General features: G+C 42.3%; 1 protein-coding gene across 1 annotated transcript in view; it reads right to left on the reverse strand.

Annotated features, from left to right (window-relative positions):
* The window catches only part of LOC108936160 (G protein-coupled receptor kinase 5-like), a 34,659-nt gene extending 18,742 nt beyond the window's left edge, over window positions 1-15,917 (reverse strand). Inside the window, exon 1 of the mRNA XM_018755299.2 lies at window positions 13,015-15,917. Within this exon, the coding sequence (XP_018610815.2) occupies window positions 13,015-13,066 (52 nt within the window). The 5' untranslated portion in view covers window positions 13,067-15,917. The remainder of the gene's footprint in view (window positions 1-13,014) is intronic.
* Window positions 15,918-16,141: the final 224 nt, after the last annotated feature.

The following is a 16,141-nucleotide window of genomic DNA, read 5'->3' on the forward strand; positions in this document are numbered from 1 at the left end:
GTAGACATAAAAATGTATTAAATATTTAAACACGTTGTAGCTAATGTTCATTTCAGTGAGACTCGTCACCCGATTCATTTTTTCCCCGACACACAATGCCATGAAAAAGTATTTGTCCCCTTTCCGATTTTCTCAATTTTTGCCACTCAGAAGCGGCTTTGAAACCATTTTTGCACACTGAAATTGATCCAGTATTTTTTTTTTTAGCTATATATGCAAAGAAACCAAAAGAAAGTCATCATTTTAAAAAGACAGCCTTCTTTAGTTCTGTGTGTGCATAAGCAAATGTGCAATCAGGTGCAAAAACGTAATCAACCAAATTAAGGATAACTAACCAAATTAATGTCAAACCAACCAAATTTGAGAAGTAATTACAGTGCCATGAAAAAGTATTTCCTCATTTCCTCTATTAGTGCAGATTTCTTTATTTTGATTTTTTTCAGCCAACATGTAATTAGATAAAGGGCCCCTGAGTGAAGAGAAGATACATTTTTTAAGTTTCACTTAAAGAACAAATTTATCCAATACCACTTGGCAATGTGTGGAAAACTACTGTATTTGTTCACTCAGGTGCCCTTTATGTAATATTAGATTTTGAAAAGACCTGAAAACATTCAGTGTCAAAAAATTTAAATAATACAGCAAATCAGGAAGGGGCTATTCCGCCCCCCCCCCACAACACTGTAGGGTAAGCTGCTGGAAGACTGTGGTACACCATTAAACCTGTTTTAAGTCAGTCCAGTCCAATACAAATTTTACCAACTTAAAGTTAAACCCATCAAAATTCAAGCAGGCAAAAACAGTTTCTGAGAGGCCAACTGTGCTGCACTTTAAGAAATTCCCTAAGGAATTTCCTCCCTGGAGGAACACTTACGAAACGTATAAATCTAGAAAGGGTCACATGGCCATTATTAAAGCTCTGGACCTCAGGTGACCCATACTCACCAAATGGAGAACATTTGGAACAGTCGCGAATCTACAAAGTTCCCGTTCCCATTCCATCCCCTCCTGCCACCATTCTCTCTCATTTTCCTTCTCACGTCACCTCATCCTCCTGCACTCACGCTTGTCGTTGAAGACGGCCGCTAACCACATCCTCCATTCAACTTTTTTTGCCACATTGTCGGGTCACAAAACAGCCAAAGAGCAACAGTTTGCCGCAATAGAGGACTTTGCTGCTTGACGAAAGGCAGAACTTCAGCATTTCTCCAAAACTGACAGCACTGCCCATTTCAAGCTTTGGCTCACAAATGTCTAACTGTTCTGCAGCAAACTGTCTCATTCTGTGGAGGTGTTGATCGCAGCCTAGATGTAAATATGACATCATCCACCTCCAGAGGAAGTGGGTGCGCAGAAAGATTGCATAACAAAAGCATACAGGTGAGCTTCCAGAGGCAATGTTTTAGACAAGAGGCATGTCAGACACCAGGGCTGGAGGACCCAGTGCAGCAGATTTTGTGTCGCGGACTGTACGATTCAACTCATTGAACCCTATGAACTCACTTTCTGCACTCTTGGGGACATAAGAATGTGTTGATGTTTCCTGCACAAGCAGAGTGTGTGTGGGTGGTCTCGGTAAAACATTTTATGATGCTAGGAAACAGGCGAAAGCTACCATCTGATGCCAGGCTGTGGGCTGACCTTCTCGCTGGTGATAACCAACAAAAGTCTAAGCCCTGTGCCAGTTTCAGAGAGCCTGACTCACTGAATCCAAACTAACAGGATGTTGTACATCAACGCCAAAACTCACAAAACAGAGCATGAAAATACATGAGTGCATACAATATACGAAAGGCTGCTTAGGTAAATTTCTCCGAACAAAGGATACATAGTACATTTGTCAAGTTTCTCCAAATGTGAAGAGGAGACAATAGGAGGACAGAACCAGTTTGATGACAATAATGTTAATAATGGGATTATTTGCTTTTTTATTCATTCTTTTCCGAGGTCTACAAACAGTAATGCTATACTTATAAAGCCATGTTTCATTCTGCTGCTCAGTGCCAAGCATGCCCTTGTCGGAATTCACCTTCATTCACAAGGTACAGGAACCCTAAGAAAATTGGCAGGAAGTTTAGTCACTGCTTTTAGTCTTTGCTGTTCTCCACCAGAGAGGTTTGTGTTGGTGATCATATCCCAAGGGGCAGAAGTACAAAGAAGCTGCAAAGGAAAAGAAACATCAATAAATTCTCATGAATTTAACTTCTTTTTCTGCCATGACTGCCATTTAGTAACAGAAGGCCGTTAACATCAATTTCGGTGCGATCACTCTTATAGGAGGAAGAAACGTGTTTGACTGCAGTTCAGACAGTTACGTGTGGTTAATAAACTATGATAATTTGTTTCCTCCTTTCTTGCATGCTAATCCAAGCAAATAATGTGTGTGCTGGTTTAAAAATAGCAGCCTGTCCTGAGGGCAAAATCTGATACAGCCAAGAGAGAATACTACAAGAAACATGACACGTCTGTGACCTCATCGCCCAATATCACAAGATTGCTGGTGCAAGAGACATCGATGCATTCTCATGGCCCAGGACCAGTGCTGCAACTTTCTCTTTCGAAAAATACACCTTGCAGCTGGAAATGCAAACAAACCCAATATGCCACACTACGTCGTACAGCACAGAGCTACGGTTCCGAAAGGTTGAGTCCTACGGGTTTCGCAGGTCGCCTTACAACACCAAGAGCTCCAAAACAGAGCTGCAGGTGCTTTGTGAAGACAAGAGGCTCATTGAGCAGTCAACACAAAATCAAAAAAGGTTCTCGAGCCACAGTTAAATTTACACATAGTATCAGTCTAAAAGTTTCAGGCATTCACAAACGTGGTCTGTTAAATCTATTGTCTGCCTTCATCAAAACTAACGGCAGAGGTGGACCGACGCCTCCAAAAAGAGCTCGTTCAAGGTGGCGAGTCCATTTTTGGGGATTGTCCTTGTGTCGAGTGATCTCCTGCCGACTGTCATAGCACAGAAACACCTGGTGGGCTTCAGCCAACCTCTCACTTTATTGTGGCCCAATCTAAGCCACGCCACCGAGCCCCATCAGTAGCCGCAAGAATTTAATGGCTCCATTAAACCATTTTACAACAGCATGAACAAAGACACACTCATACCTCATGAGCTGAGAAGGTATGAAGATACAAACCTGTTCAATGCAAAATTAGAGCATAATTCCATTCAATTCATTCCTGTACAAGATGCTTAATATATATATATATATATATTTTCAAATGCCCAGATGGCACCAATATCTGTAATCTGTAGACAAATAAACACACCAGGAAGCAAGATAGATGGCCAGACAGGAAGGGAAAGGGGGTTAAACGGATTAGCCTGTCAGTGCTTACAATTCCCCTGTCCAGCTGTTCTCCATTTCCTCTGGACACCCCCCCAAGCCCCACCAGCCTCTTCTCACGTCACTTTGCATCAACTCGCTCACTACACAGGACCCCAGCTGCAAGTTCAGAGGCATATCACTGCCTACTGACCACCAGGCAGAAGGGGGTTCGCTCCTGCATACCATCGTGTACACCTGCCGCTCTATGCTCCTCCTACGTTCCTGTGCGCGTTCCTTTGCCCTGCATACTAATTTGTACTCCTTTCATTCACTTATTTCATGTGGGGTCAAAAGTATGGTGGAATAGAGAAACTGTTACATTTTACAATATTTTACAATATTTGTAATACACAGAAAGCTCCACTAAATCTCGACTGTTACAGATTTTTAGAATAATTCACTCCGAAATAACCAATGAACCATAGAATGAAATCAGCAGATGAGGGGCTAAGGTTGGGTGACACTAATATAAGCTATTACTGTGCTGTAAAAATAAATAATTCATTCAGTGACCCAAATGCTGAGTTTAACCTTGCTCTTCCTCAGGAAAAAAATCCCTGGGAAATATCATACTGAAATAAAAAAACTTTAAAGTCATAAAGACTGAGAATCGAGCCCCTCAACTCCCACGTTAGGATTTTTCTAAAATAAAAGCTGACCTATTGTTGTCTTCAAAGTCTGAATTTCTGACACTTTCACTATTGCTGTACGCATTCTGCTGTTATTCTTTAACGTTTCTACACAGGAAACGAACACTCAAAGGCGCTTGTAAATGTCAGTCGACAATCAGTTGTGGGAACCCGGGCCAGAAAAAGCATGGCTTTAAACTTATCTAAATGTCTCATGCTTGTGGGGTCATGCCACATATTGTGAATTTAATTAGAAATATATTACAGAACCTCATTGTTTGGGATTCTCACAGAAACACTACTACTTTCCATGTTTCACTTTATAATTTGGCTGACCAAAATAAAAATACTCTTCATGCATTTGCTTAGATCATTTTGTTAACTCTCATGTACAAATAATTCCCAAAAAGTGATCTGACTTAAACATGTATGACTACTGTACTAACCTGCTATTGCCTGAGACCCATTATACATTAATAACAGTACCTGAACCCGACACACAATTTATTCTTCATTGTTCCAAATCACGTCCATACACATTTGGCTGGCCTTTCCTTTGGGACCTTCAGACGGTCAATGTGAATGCCGCGGGTGGACCGATGGCAGATGGAGGTTTCCTCATTCGTGACAGGCGAACCAATGAGCTGTTTGTTCACATGGCACCGTAGCTCAGAAAAACAAGCTTCCAACAAGGGGGGGGGGGGAGAATCACATCCAACATGTTAAGCAGTGGGACTGACCCCTCCTCTTTTCTTCTGTTATCCCCTTTAGTTTTCATCAAAACACAACTGCTCTAACACAATGGCAGACTTGACCTGGAATATAGAATAAAAAATTTCCTATGTCTGGAAAAAAATTTGTCATCAAAATCACACCTTCTGTCTGAGTACATGTAATTTAATGCCATATCCAGGATTGAGCCAAGAAAATCTACATGAACCAGTAGCAATATTCAGGGCTGTGGAGTCGGTACATAAAACCTCCGACTCCAGTAACCCAATAACTGCTTCCGACTCCGACTCCACAGCGTTGCCCTAAAGTTGCACATTATTTAGGGGGTCAATTTATCTGGCGAATATAGGCCTAAACCTATATTATACCTCTAATTTTGGGGGGTCAATTTATATGCTGGATTGATTTATATGCCAGCATATACGGTACCTTTAGTCAGAGGCAATTCGTTTTTACCGACTCCGACTCCAGTAACCCAAAAATTGCTTCTGACTCCAACTCCACAGCACTGGCAATATTCTTTCATGCAGGTACATTTTCCAGTTAGGGTTGTAGAGGTCCAGAGCCGACGCAAGAAACACTAGAGGGCAACGCACATGTTTCCAGAGAATCCACTGCAGTGTAGAGCAGTTATACCCAAATGTGTACCACAGACTAAAAGCAAAGTACAGTCACTGACTTGCCTTCACTTCATGTATGAAGAGCTGTCTGATCTTAAACAAACAAAACAGGACAAAACAAAAACAAAAGAAGAAAGTTCCTTCCAAAATTTGTAAGAATGCAAAGCAGCTTATGATTCTTTTGTCATTTTACAGAAGGAAATCATCAGTAGACAAAACAATCTTACTCAATTTTTCAGCTCATTTTGCAGATATACAATCAGAGCTGTACAACTTTCACACCTTATATACATTTTTGCCTTTGAGAAGTTATAAAAATTTAAGTGTGATCATACAAGAGTGGGAAGGGATCATTTGTCATTTTCCTCCTTAAATTACAGTTAACTTCCACCACAAATGCAAGCAGTACATAATTCAGTCACATAATCCTACTGTCGCTTTGTTTGTTTGTTCTTCACCATGGCAGCTAAACATGTCATAGAAGCTTGAGATCCTTTGAGATTTAATTTGCAAGTTAAGTGAGTAGAGCCAAGCAGAAAGTTTGAGAGGTTGTGATGCACCAACTGAAGCTGTTCACTTGGAATAAGACCAGGAAGAGACCACGGTGACTAAATCAACAACAGAGAGGCTGAAACAGAAGAAATGCTGCATTTTAGAATGATCACAGAAAGTCAGAGTCCAGAACTCAATCCCTCTGAAATGTTGTGGCATTATCTGAATCAGGCCATTCAAGCGAGACATGCCTAAATCCTATATGAACTGAAAAAGTTTTACAGTGAGGAATGGGCCAAAAATCCTTCTAACTGCTGAACAGGTGAGATGAGCAGAAACAGGAAGCATCTGGCTTAGGTTACTGCCAAAAAAAGAAGTTCAATAAGGGTTCATGTACTTTTTCCATTAATGATCTTGACTTTAACCCATTTGATCAATAAAGATATGGCAATGTAAAATGTTGGATGTTTGTTAAATAAATGTCTTTATTATTATCATGACCTAGCTGAAGATCAGATCATCACATTTATGAGCTATTATGCAGCAATCCACACAATTCCAACGGTTTTGCTGACTTTTTCCTCACAACTGTACTTTCCCTAGAAATCAAAGGCTTTCATTCCACAACAAATGTTACAGCAATATGTCAGGCAGGCAAGTTCTCTAGGAACCTGTACAAAGCACACCTGTGAGCCCTTGTACCTGCAGCATTCTATTCTCACTAAGATCACAGGCAGTCATATACATGTAAAACTTGTTTTTCACTGCGGTTCATGAGTAGCCAAAGGTCTGACATAATGGGATCTGACAGGAGAGGCTACATTATACCGTGAAGTCAGGCCGCAGTTAAACATCACCACCTCCTGAAACGGCCTTTATACAAGTACATATTCCTATATTACAAGTATTATTGCTTCTTTGCTATTCACATCAACACACAAACAAGTCTGAAAGGTTTTATAATGATGTGCTTACTGAGACATTTCACTATAAACACTTTGCTAAAGGAAAGAGCAGTGACTCTCCTCCCCAGAAATGATCTTCAGCGGTAGGAGGAGTCGCCTGGAAGTAATAACGTCGCCTGGACGGCAGTAAAAGGAAAAGACGTCATTCCTATGTTGCGAAACACTGCAACATTCAAGTACCCTGCAATGGATTGGGGTCTCAATCCAGGGTGCTCAGTGATTCCAGGATAAACTCTGGACCACCGCAACCCTGTCATGGGCAAGCGGTTAGCAAGAATGAACGAGAGAGTGAGTGAGTCCAACCTTCAAGTGCTGTGCAAAGTGTCTAACTTTTCTGGGCAACAGACTCAATGCAAAGTCTAGCATAATCATGGCTGTGGAACATCTCTTTCCGGTGACTGCATTTCTCACCTTAACTGTGACATACCCATCTCTCTCCTGCACCAAGATAGATACGCCACTTGCTAAAATATATGCACCTTTAAAGGCATTGTAACCGCATGGCTATATTAATTCCTTTTCTCTGACACAGCTACAGGTCAGGATGAATGACGTACCAGCGATGCCAAATCTACAGGGCAGTTGGAAGATTTCCTAAGGGAAAGAAGACTGCAGCAAGCAACTCGTGACCCAAAGATACTTGCTTTATCATATTCATTTACACAATCATTGCTATTCTGACCAATGTCAATTCTGTTTTAGTTGTTAGTTTCTTGTGTTCCTGTGAAAACTCCACACCTTTAGACTACATCATCCTGCAAACCACAGACAAAAAAGGAAGTGATAAACTGTTAATTTTGTCTGTACAAGTAATGCTTCCGTAGCTGGGGGTTGATGAAAACACTACTTAACCACCTCTCTCCGAAATTAAATTTTTAACGTCCTGTTTTATTGTTCTTTTCATTCCTCCAGGACAGTGCCAGCTAGGACACTGCAGTGGTTTATTACAGCATAAACCCAGCTACTGCCTTTGGAACATAAACAGCTTCTTCACACATTGCATAAATGCTTACTATAGCGACATAAATTAATCCAAAAAGATGGACAATGTTTGTCATCACTTTACAAACCAACCCCGACCAACAATTCTACAAGTCAGGCTTGTCCAGTTCTTGACACTGCCGTAACAATTTGTGCATTAAATTCTCCTCATTTGCGATTACGGGGTACCTGATATGTTCCAGACCAAGTCCTTCTTTTATTTCCTTTCTATTGGTCAAGAAAAACCTTTTCAGCCTTTGGCTTTGTCACTAGAGATGCTTTACTTTTTTGATGGGTGTTATAGCACAATCTTGAACCAGGTCGAAACCCAGAAACAATTGATAGCCCTATCTTCGAAAAAGGCAAATAATGTAATTGGAACTGGTCAGCTATTCTGATGTTCTTTCCCATGTAGAGGTGTTGTTCACTCATAGTACCACTTTAGGTTTCAGCTATCTGAATTTGCAGTCAGGTGTATATCCAGCCAGGAAATGAATCTCCTTTAATGTAATTTATTTACTTCTCCAATCTATTGACAGAAAAACAAGTTTTCGACATAGCTGCTATCCAAGATCCAAAAATTACAAAGGACTTAATTCTAGAGTCAAACTTCCCAGGAATCGAGTAAAGTGGGGATATTCAACTACAGTCTAGGGGGGGCCACATCCAAGAGGTTCCATCCAGGCAGCACACAACTTATTTTACCTTTTTGAGATCTCAACAGGAAAGATGAAAAAGTTGTCAAAGTCTGGCATGCAAAACAGTTCCATAGCTCATGCATAAAAGCCAGACACAGAGGTCACCACTTGGTCTACAGGTCAAGTACAACAAATTAAAGGTGGGCAATTTAAATAGACAGCAACACAAGACAACAATTTAAGGAGAACACCTGGCATCTCTGCTACCTTCTCATTCATAATGTCCTTGAGTGCTCAGTGACACAGGCACTGCGCAGCCCTTTATAACAGGTGCACGACATATCAACTGTTAATATTAATCTTTTCTTGATTTTATTAATATATATGATGCTGTGAAACAAATACAACACACAAAGCAAAAATACATTTAACCAGCCAAGTGTCCTTCCTGTCATGGGTACATAAGTTTTGACTGTCTACATCATCATCTATATGTTCCATTAAACAAAAGCACCTTGAAATAGAAGGGTGGGAACTCACTCAACCTGTATCATGAGGCTGCTTGCCATGAGCACAAAGAATACTATTACATAAACTCATTGTATGAGCATTTTGATTACCGTTTCTACCCAGAAATTCACGAAGCAGAGCTAAGGACGGTGTCAGTTTTGCATTTAGTCCTTACTGGAGGGTTTGGGTTTATTTCAGTGATTTCCGGAAGTGTAGGGCCGGTCGCGTAAACAAACTGGGGTGAGTGTAAACTGTGCCTTCCTGCCATCTCCATCTGTGAAACCACCAGAAGGAGAACATGCATCTCAGGGCCAATTCCTGCAAGAAAAACTGTCACAATAAATAAAACGGGTGGGGAAAGGACAGCCACCCCCTGTCTCAGTGGCCTCAGGGCTGAAGCAAAACTTTTCAAAGCACTCAGCAGGACAGATATTTGGAGGTACACTAATGTATACCTGGCTTGCAAACCTGTCACCCAGTCCTCTCTAGCTATGCCCTAATGCACCTGAAAAAAAGTACTTTCCATTTTTCCCGTTCGACTGGTTTCAAGTCAGGTACAATCTGACAGCCAAAGCTTCAAAGGTCCTCTTTACAGCACAGGTTACAATAAACTGACGTCAAGCATATAAGGTTTGTAACCCAGTTGGATGTTTACCCGATTTTTTAATATTGCCTTTCTGAGACAGAACAAGCTACCACTTGCCCTGACCACACTGATAGGCACCAAACATCCTTTATATGGTAATTATTTAAATAGCAATTGCTAAAATATAATTTTAAAATGTTTAACAGACCTTCATTATGGCATAATATAGCCTTGAAGTGCTTGCCTTTTATTTTATAAACTATTACAATCTTCCTTTGCAGCAGAACTGAAAATGACAATTTGTAATTAGATGTGATAAAATACCCTAGACAGTGTACACGCCAACTTGTATTTCATTGGCTTTGAAAGAATAGCAGGATATCACTGCAACAAAGTAATATTTCTTAAAAGAGAACTACTATTGCAAAAAACAAGTAAGGCTGCTGCTTCAAAAAGCAACCCTAGAAGTGTATACTTCTAAGCTATGGATATGACTTTTAACAAACATATTCCTTTAGCATCATTCATCCACAAAGACACTTTTGCTCAATCACAGAATACAAGAAAACTACAATGGCAATAGCGTAGCCAAGCAGTCTTCACAGAAGCCAACAGCTACAGTCGTCATGGTATATTAACACTTTTAAAAAATTCATCCACCTAACTAGTATCCAGCTAAAATTCCATTGATTCTCATCATAAAGAGCATGGCACACAGGTGTTTTGTCCTCCTATCAGCATCCCATACCAAGAACAACATTAATTCTTTGTGTTCCGTCCAGATCTCCTTCAAAACAGCGTCCTCACCAAGATCTTACTTTTGAACCCAACTGCACGTCTCATCTAAGTCCAACCCATTGGTTCTCCCTCCACAGTCCAAGGCAAATTCATTTCCAAGGAACACACTACCTAGCCTTTCAATCCCAGGACCAGTGCTGAACTGAACCGGGGAAAACCCTCGTCTTCCGACCTTCACACCGGACTAGATCAGTGACCAACATGTTGCTATTTCAATTCATAGGATGGCTTACTGAACCCCTGAATCCAAGAGCCACAAGGCTAAAAAAGTTCATCTCTTTCACAAAATTATTCAGCTGTGTAAATGGCTTGTAATAAATGAACTACATAAAGTACAGAGGAACACTGGCTAACATCTTGCCCTCAACAGTAATTCATTACTTTGACTACTGTCTCATTTACCACCTTTACATCATCTTAGTGTTCTGCCAGCCCAGCCGCCTGAAGCAGTTCCATAGTACCCTCAGGGCTCAAACGACCCAACATGCTTCACTCCAGGCTGCACAGGCTCCCTCCAGCCAATCAGCATGCAGTAGCTTTTATCCTCACCCTTACAATTAAATTCATAGAATTTTCTGCAAGGTCCTCAGTCAAGCCACATCTGATCAACTTCGAGGTAAGATTTAAGTGTTATAAATGAATTCAGGTTTACACATTTTCTAATGAAATTTGTCACTTTATTTTGACTTTTATGACTGAATTATAAAAACTATTTTGGTATTTAAACAAACCATTTGAAACATTTGGAGGAGTTTAAAAAAAATCTGTTGGTAAGAATTTTTCACAGATTAGAACATTTATAGGATAAAGCACACTTCCACCAACATCTAAATCGGTTAATGTCATACATTTTTGCACAAATTAGTGATGTTATCTGATTGATTACTTCTTTGAGCAATCAGTTATTCCTCCTCTTCCTCATATTCTGCTCCCAGGTGAACTCAGAGGCCCTGAAGGCCCCCTGCTAACACCTCTGCCTTCCAGCTTTCTTCCAGGCCAAGGCCACAAAACCATCCCCAGCCTAGTATTTCCACATCTCAGGTGTGCTAAAAAAGTTGTTTGCATTTAATTCATAGCACTTACATTGCAGGTTTTTCACTCAGCCTGTGAAGCTTCTACTTGACATATTTTTGCACATTTACATAGCTCCACAAATGTGAACAAGCCTTAAAGACTGAATTCAAACTCAAGTATTTGCTTGTCAAACAGAAGCATAGAGAGAATTCATTTTCCTGAACACATGAAAGGACTCTATAAAAAGCATTTATTACAAACACTTGATGGAACTGATATAGAAAATTTCATATTGCTTTGCATACAATGACAATACAGTATCATCTCTAGACCAACTATGAAACTTACACCCATTTCTTTTTAAATCTGCAGTTGATACTGGGTGCAGTTTCTGCACTGCTCATTTTATTTTGAGCACCCGTTATTACAGAGAGCAAAATACAAGTCCTTTGTCTACAAGTGGGAGGTCACTGAATAGTAACGCTGCATAGCTTTCAGACCCAAACTTGACTTCTTGTTCAAACACATCCCAGGTCTGACCCATCTTCCAGCATCTTTAAGACTAAATACACGGGACTGCTACTTAGTTATTTACCCACTCATACAGCTGGTAATTTTACTGGACCAACCGAGGATAAGTACCATGCTCAAGGGTACTGCAGCAGGTCATGGGATTCCAAATTGGGTCCTTCGAGTGTACAGCAGAAGTTCAAACTGCATGCTACCTGCTGCCCCATGAAAAGTGGTCAAATGATTTTTGGGAAGTGGCTGAGTTTTTTAAGGAAAGAACCTGCTGTATTACAGTTTCAAACTGAAGCAGCATCCCTAAGGACATCAAGTCAAGCTCAAGCTGTCAGGATTTGTCCAACACTGCTTAGAGCTGTCAGTCCAGGCCTCTCCACGATGATACCACCAGGCTGCGGAGAAGTTCCCACACCAAAGCCACACTTGCAGCGCACCTCTGCTCTGGGAAGGAGACACTGCGAAAGCGTGAAGCGCAGCACATCGAGCCCCATTTGTGTGGGGAGAAAACCCAACTAAATCGAGATGTTGCTGCTGTGTCTCCTCTGACATATATAGGAATGAAACACTAGGTTCACAGAGAGAAAGAAGGGTTATTGGAGGAGAGGAGGCTGCCCTGCATTTGCCTCAGAGAAGGACTGTGGCTGGTGTTGGAAAAGCAGGTCATAGCTGAGCCTCGCGACCCGCCACCTCCCGAGAGAGAGAGAGAGAGAGAGAGAGAGAGAGAGGAGCGAAGCATGGCTGTACATAAGTGAGTCTCCACGCCACGGACTACTCCCGAAGCGCGAGCACATGATTTTTTACGTTATTGTCGCCGCTACAAATTTAATTCCAAGTCGCTAATGATTTGAGCCGTTTTTGTGCAGCCGAGCCAAATGGTTCCACAAAGTTGTTTCGGCTCCCGGGGGCCTAAAGAAGAAGCGCACGAGATACGCGCCGAGCGCGTGAGCGCGAACGAGGTGCCGGCGGTGGGCCTCAGCGCGCGCGCGGGCGAGCGAGCACGAGCGAGCACGAGCGCCAGCAGCTCGCACCGCTGCGAGGAACATTCGCGTCGTCAGCGCAGCGACAGCCATTTATTTCATGACTTGGTGCTAAAAGCCACAGCAGCGGCCGCCGTCGCAGTATTTCAAAGGGCTGACCATTATACTCAGCGGCTCCTGCGCTGCACGGCGTAGTCTCTGCCTTACTTACCTTCTCTTGCCTTGAGCAGTACCGTGTTTGCTACTATGTTCTCCAGCTCCATGGATGGACGCGGTTCTCGATATGAAGGGAATCACAAAAAAAAAAACTGAGGGGAAAAAAAATCACTTGGAAATCCAAGCTGCAGTCGCCGGACCGTATGGCGTATCCCTGGCAGGTAGTCCCGCCGCGGCTCGTTTGACACACAAAATACCACCGAACGAATGAACGAACGAACGGTGGGCGCTCGCTCGCTCGCTCGCTCGCTCAGCCTCAGTCCGTGTGTGTGCCGAGTGTCACTGTGGCGCGCAGGGGCTCGCGGGCTGCCATCCGGAGGTGGAACGAGAGCTCGGCACACACGACTCGTTACGCCAGAAAGCCCGCTCGGCTCTCGCGCGGCTGCCGGGGAACATCCTTCACTTCAGTTCAAGCGGCGACGGGAGCCATCTGCGGAGCGGCCTGGGCACGCGCGCACCTCCGCCGAACCGACCGTCCGCGCTCACATGATCTTACGTAGAAGTAGAGGCGCGCATCGAGCGGGAAGGATCCCGAAGCTGGCAGCCTGGGAGCCCCGAGCGAGCGGCCAAGTCCGAACGGCGCTGGGCTCCGAATCCGCGCGGGCTTCCAGTCCGTTGTCCTTTCCTCGCGCCTCCGCTCGCACTCACTTGTTGTCGCGGCGGCGAGGGCGTTTTGAGGCGCGCCCTCTCCTTTCCTTCTGATTTTTCTGCCCGCTTCTTCAGTGACGTTCATGTACAGTAAGTGCAGCGAGGAGTTTTCTCGCGCTACGCCGCACGCTCGCACGCGCGCGCACACACACACACCCTCCCCGCGGTGGCGCAGGCGCTCGGAAGAGGCGTGCCCCCCCTCGGCGGCGGGCCTGACGCACCGACGCAGCTTCTCTCTCACACACACACAACACACATCTGCAGAGAGAAACAAGCTACCGGATCGCCGTGTTTGTAAGTAGCGGAACTCGGCTTTTTTTCTACTATGTATGTCTATGATCGATTCCATTGCAATGAAGGTGGCGGATCGCCGGTCTGGTAAAGTCTCTTTCAGCGCTACAAAGTACCCCGGCAAGGCAGTGCTGGGGCAAGTGGCACTTTGGCGGCACCTATCGGCGGAAAAGCTGCGTGCAGGAGAAGTGCTGATTGTACTCTACTCTACTGTACTCTGTGTGACATCAATTACAACGCTAAGCCGCACGGTGGCGCAGCGGGCAACGCTGCTGCTTCTCAGCGTCAGGTTTTTTCGGGCGTGGGTTCGAATCCAGCTCCGTCATTCAGCTCCTCCCAGGACGTGTGTGGATTTCCTCTCTCAGTCCAAAGGCACCTGGTTCAGGTCACTCCAAGGTGCCCATACAGGTGACTGACTGCTCCATAATTAATGTGTGTGTCCTGCTCGCACCCCATGCATTTGGAATCGGCTCCGGATCGCCCTGACCTCGGAGTGAGGTTATGGAACGTCACTGTTCACCTTCCACAGCTATGATCCAACCAGGAGCCTGGGTTCAAGTGCCTGATGTTGGAGAAGACTGGGGTCACAGTGACTTCTCGTTGTCATTATTGTAACTCGTAATTGTTGTTTTTCTGTTCCAGCATCTTCCATTCAAAATTAAGACATCAGGGATTTTTTCCAGTTACAACATTGCGATCACAAGCCTAGTTTCTGGGCAGTGAGGCTTCCTGTTGCTGTTGGTTGGGAGCTCTGATAGCCACTCATCTACTCCATTATTCACTTGGTATTAATATTTCAAATACTGATATCTATGGCTCTTATTAGTTTACCTCCATTGGTATTAAAATAAGTGTTACCTAGAAGTAGTAAAGTCAGGGCCCCGAAGTACACCTGGTATTAAAATATTAATATAATTGCATGAATTCACAATCTCTCTGTGTCTAAAATAAAAGAATTTTTGCTTTATATGAATCAGATATATTATTTACAAATCAAACACTTCACAAAATGTAACAGTGTTTCCTGATATCAGCTGTCTGAGCAGTCAGGCTCATGTATGTTATATTTTGTTTCATTTTAAGTTGTTTTACAGTTACTGCCTCCCATAACCAAACCAAACACCACTACAAGAAGCATTTTACACTGATACTTTTTTATTAGGTGTGTTTTACTGCCCATTAACAACTGGGTCACCTGTGAGTGAACTTTGCTCTGCAACAGAGAGACGCTTGAAAAAAGAATACAATTAAAAATACATTGGAAAATGTCCATATGTTTTAAAATTAGAAGCTCAAATGTTTATAACATGAGGAGCTATTATACCTGCATTTATGTACAGCCGACTTAATTACAGTGTGTCTTTTTCTCAGGGAATTCAAGCACAATTCTTGCAGCAAGAATCAGAAAAAATCTGATCATATCTTTAAAATTTAATTTCACACTTATAAAGTTAGGAAAAGTTCAGAAGTGTTTGTTCCATTCATTTTTCACAAAAATCTCAACCTCTTCTCATTCATGCAGAACATACACCCATGAAGCATTTTGGATGGGCTCATCTGGTTTTAATTGTTCGTAATACACATTTTTGAATATACAGGTTTTCTAAGGTTTAATTAATTGTATTTTTGAATTGTGTGTTTGCATTGTTCTGCATGTTTCATAGCGTCTCCTGTCTGATTTTTCTCAGGGTTGCTGATCCATAATAATACGATGAGCATTATGAGCCCATAATTATGGCATGAGTTGGTCAATAGTCAGGATGGGATGAAATGGGATTTTTACAGAACCTAGCCTGTGTATATATTGAGGGGGACTGTATATTATTATAAGATCAAAGTCATAGAATTGAGAAACAAAATGAGTTTGGGTAGAATTCAGGTATTAATTGCGTTTGCTGAGCAGCCACTATATATAATGAATTTCTCTGTATATATCTACTTATTAACCAGTTAGAAATAGTGCAGCAATAGAAAATGTTAAAATACAAAATATATTTTAAAATTATATTATAAAATAGAAAATGTTCAATACTATTCTATACATATGACACTTTATAATGTGATGATAATACAATAGACACTACTATATAATGTGCCCTCTCTGCCGATACTAGACCTGACGTGAATGAAAAAAAATGTATTTTGATAATTCATTTTTTATAAAGGTCTTAGTAAATTTTAGT

This window comes from Scleropages formosus, chromosome 6, assembly GCF_900964775.1.
Source record: "Scleropages formosus chromosome 6, fSclFor1.1, whole genome shotgun sequence".
Lineage (NCBI taxonomy): Eukaryota > Metazoa > Chordata > Actinopteri > Osteoglossiformes > Osteoglossidae > Scleropages > Scleropages formosus.